The sequence below is a fragment of the Myotis davidii genome, unplaced genomic scaffold (genome assembly GCF_000327345.1).
Source record: "Myotis davidii unplaced genomic scaffold, ASM32734v1 scaffold698, whole genome shotgun sequence".
NCBI lineage: Eukaryota > Metazoa > Chordata > Mammalia > Chiroptera > Vespertilionidae > Myotis > Myotis davidii.
In genome coordinates, this window is record NW_006290032.1 from 1,985,859 (window position 1) to 1,988,957 (window position 3,099).

The following is a 3,099-nucleotide window of genomic DNA, read 5'->3' on the forward strand; positions in this document are numbered from 1 at the left end:
CTGCAGCGGCGCCCCCAGGTCCCCAGGTCTGGGGGGAGCCGGTTTCTGCCTCGAGCGCTCAGCAGCCCAGAAGCAGGACAGCGAAGGAGAACCTGCCCAGGCACGGAGGCTGAGCGTGGCCGGGGGATGGGAAAACACGAGGCCATCACGCCCCCAGTTTGTACCCGAGTGCATCCCAGCCCTCTGCCCTGGGGTCCGCCCCGAGCCTGTACCTTAGCGAGTTCTTCCCGCCAACGATGCGCTTCTGCCGACGGTGCAGCGGTCGGAGCCCACAGCCGGGGACGGGCGCTGGGCGGAAAGGGGAGGAATGACACTCAGGCCAAGGCGGGCACACACAGCCCCGCTGCTCCTGCCGCTTCAAATGCCTCCCTCAAACCACAGGCTGCTTTCCCACCGGAGCCAAAGGTTGCCTGTCACGCCCTGAGGCAGCGCCACTCACAGCAGGCAGGGCACTGGCTTCCCGGTCCGTCCAGATGTGACCCCGTCAGCACCCACACCTCCTCCTCTGCTGGCCAGAGGCTGTTAGGGCTTCGGGAACGTTAACCAAAGGGCACAGTGGTCTCGTCACTTGCTTCTCACACACAGCCCTCTGCCACCCCCCTGTGCACATGCCACCCTCAGAGGGCATCTGGCCCAAAGGCACACCGACCCCCACATTCACATATCAAAAGGGCTTACTGCGCCCCTTCAGGTGGCAGACTGTATTTACTTATTTTATTGTATTAGGGCCTTCCTGTAAAAACTAGACCTGCTAGACAAATTCAAGAAGAGCTAGCTGTAAGCACTTTTTAAATAATTTTTAAAAAATATTTGTAGTGATTTCAGAGAGGAAGGGAGAGGGAGAGAGAGATAGACACATCAATGATGAGAGAGAATCATTGATCGGCTGCCTCCTGCCCGCCCCCCGCTGGGGACAGAGCCCACAACCCAGGCATGTGCCCTGACTGGGAATTGAACTGTGACCTCCTGGTTCATAGGTTGACGCTCAACCACTGAGCCACTCTGGCTGGGCTGGCAAACTGTGTGTCATCACACTTCCAAGATAACAACCTTTACAGCAAGAGCATGAACAAAAGAGCCAAGTTAAGAAGATGTGAGTGGTGTGCAGAAGCAGATGGAATTGAAGGTGTGGCTAATGTTCCATGTTTCAGAAGGTGGAACTGATAGGCGAGCATTCAGCTCTCTGGGGAAGGCATGTGTAGAAAGGGTAGGTAGAGACTGACTATCTGGGTGCGGACCTGGAGCCCGGGCAGCACCAGTGGCTGCCTGGTGACCAGCAGAGGGCGGCCCGTCCTGTGGAGGAGGCTCGCCAGGTCCCCAGAGGGCTGAGTGCCGCGTGAGCTCCTGCGCAGGCCGGGTCCTCACCGCAGGACGCCAGGCCGCTCACCGGCTCTGCCCACTGTGAGGCCGGGGAGAACAGACGGTGCAGGAACCCCCCGAGCCAGGCCTGCGGGGTGCTGCCAAGCGGGGACCAGGGAATGCTGAGCCGGCGAGGCGGGCGGAGCACCAGCTTACAAGGAGGAAAATCTATTGAGGGCCACAGAGTCCACCCTTACAATGCTTAACAGGCAAAATGAAGCTCACTTATCAAAGGACCCCCTCGGATGACCCACCGCTGAAGTCTGAATCACCTGCTAGCAGTCAGTCACTAGGTCTCGAGCCTCAACACGGAAGCAGCAGGTGAGTGAGCCAGACTCTACAATCTGGGGGTCTGAGATAAACACCTTTTTATCTGACGGACAGCAGCACTGGGACCTTGGAAATGTATCAAAATAAACGTTGCTGCAACTCTAGCAAGGCCGGTCCTGGCCGGTTTGGCTCAGTAGATAAAGCATCAGCCCATGGACCACAGGGCCCCAGGTTCAATTCTAGCCAAGGGCACGTACCTGGATCGCAGGCTCAATCCTGGCCCCAGGTCTGGGCACGTGCGGGAGGCAACCAATCCATGTGTCTCTCTCACATCTCTCTCTCTCTCTCTCTCTCTCTCTCTCTTTCTCTGTCTCTCTCCCTTCCACTCTCTCTAAAAATCAATGGGAAAATATCCTTGGGTGAGGATTAACTCTAAGAAGGCATAAGAACAAATGCATAAATCATAGAGAAATAAATCTCATACTTTAAAATAGGTTTACGTGGGACTATAGTAAAACATGTTACAATTACTGGGTTTTTGTGTTTGTTTTTTGCTTAAGGAATAATTGACAGAATGTTCTGAGTTATATTCAACCTGTAACTGAGGTTGGATTACTGAAGGGAGTTTAATAAAATGAGTTATAACCAATACCTAGGAAGGACTGGCTTGCCGGCTCGTATTTGTCACGGACATAAATGCATGTGTCCCCGAGCACAGAGGGTTGTAAATGTTTCTCTACTTTCAAAAGCCCCTCAGAGAGCGAAGAACCAGCGTGTTCACTGTCTGCTCCCGGGGCGCTATGAGAAGACGTTAGCGGAGAACGTCCACATGTTGATGCACCCGCTTTGCAGAAAATCCAACACGTCATGACCGTGACCTTAGTGCATGTAAACAAAGGGGATTGTTCTTTCCATGAAACAGGGCCAGTTTCCTCCGGAACAGCTAGTGCCCGCTCGCTCCCGCACCCCGTGTGCGCCGTAAGGGGGGCCTCCGTTCGGACGCGTGGCAGTGAACGGGCTGACGCAGAACTTGTTTCACAAAGTTACACTCGGGGCTTTCAAGAACCCTTCGATTTAGGCACAACACACGGTGCCTGTCCCCTATGAAAAGACTCTTTCTCCTTTTCCTGACATTTTTAATTTCATAAAATAAAAGCTACAGAAAATAATTTCGTCCTCTAAGAAACGACCCCTGCTGTTTCAAATATCAGGATGCGTAGCAGCGCCTTCCTGGCATTCCGCTTCAGATTTTAATTTCCTTTTAGGAAGTGAATGTCAACTCGGCCTTTGGGACACCACCGACTGGGAGGGGTCGCTGCCTCGGGGCTCCCTGATGGCCCCCACGCCCCCAGCAGCCCGGGGTGGGGCGGCCGGCATTCCCGGGCGTGGGGTTCGGCTATGGGGGTGCTGCTCCCAGGCATGGCTGGGGGGGTGCAGGGGCCAGAAGGGGCCTTACCTTCATCTCCGTCG

At 54.9% G+C, this 3,099-nt stretch overlaps 1 protein-coding gene across 1 annotated transcript in view; it reads right to left on the reverse strand.

Annotated features, from left to right (window-relative positions):
• The window catches only part of PRSS12 (protease, serine 12), a 48,755-nt gene that overhangs the window by 8,956 nt on the left and 36,700 nt on the right, over positions 1-3,099 (reverse strand). Inside the window, exon 8 of the mRNA XM_015563374.1 lies at positions 213-365. Coding sequence (XP_015418860.1) covers positions 213-365 — 153 coding nt within the window. The remainder of the gene's footprint in view (positions 1-212; positions 366-3,099) is intronic.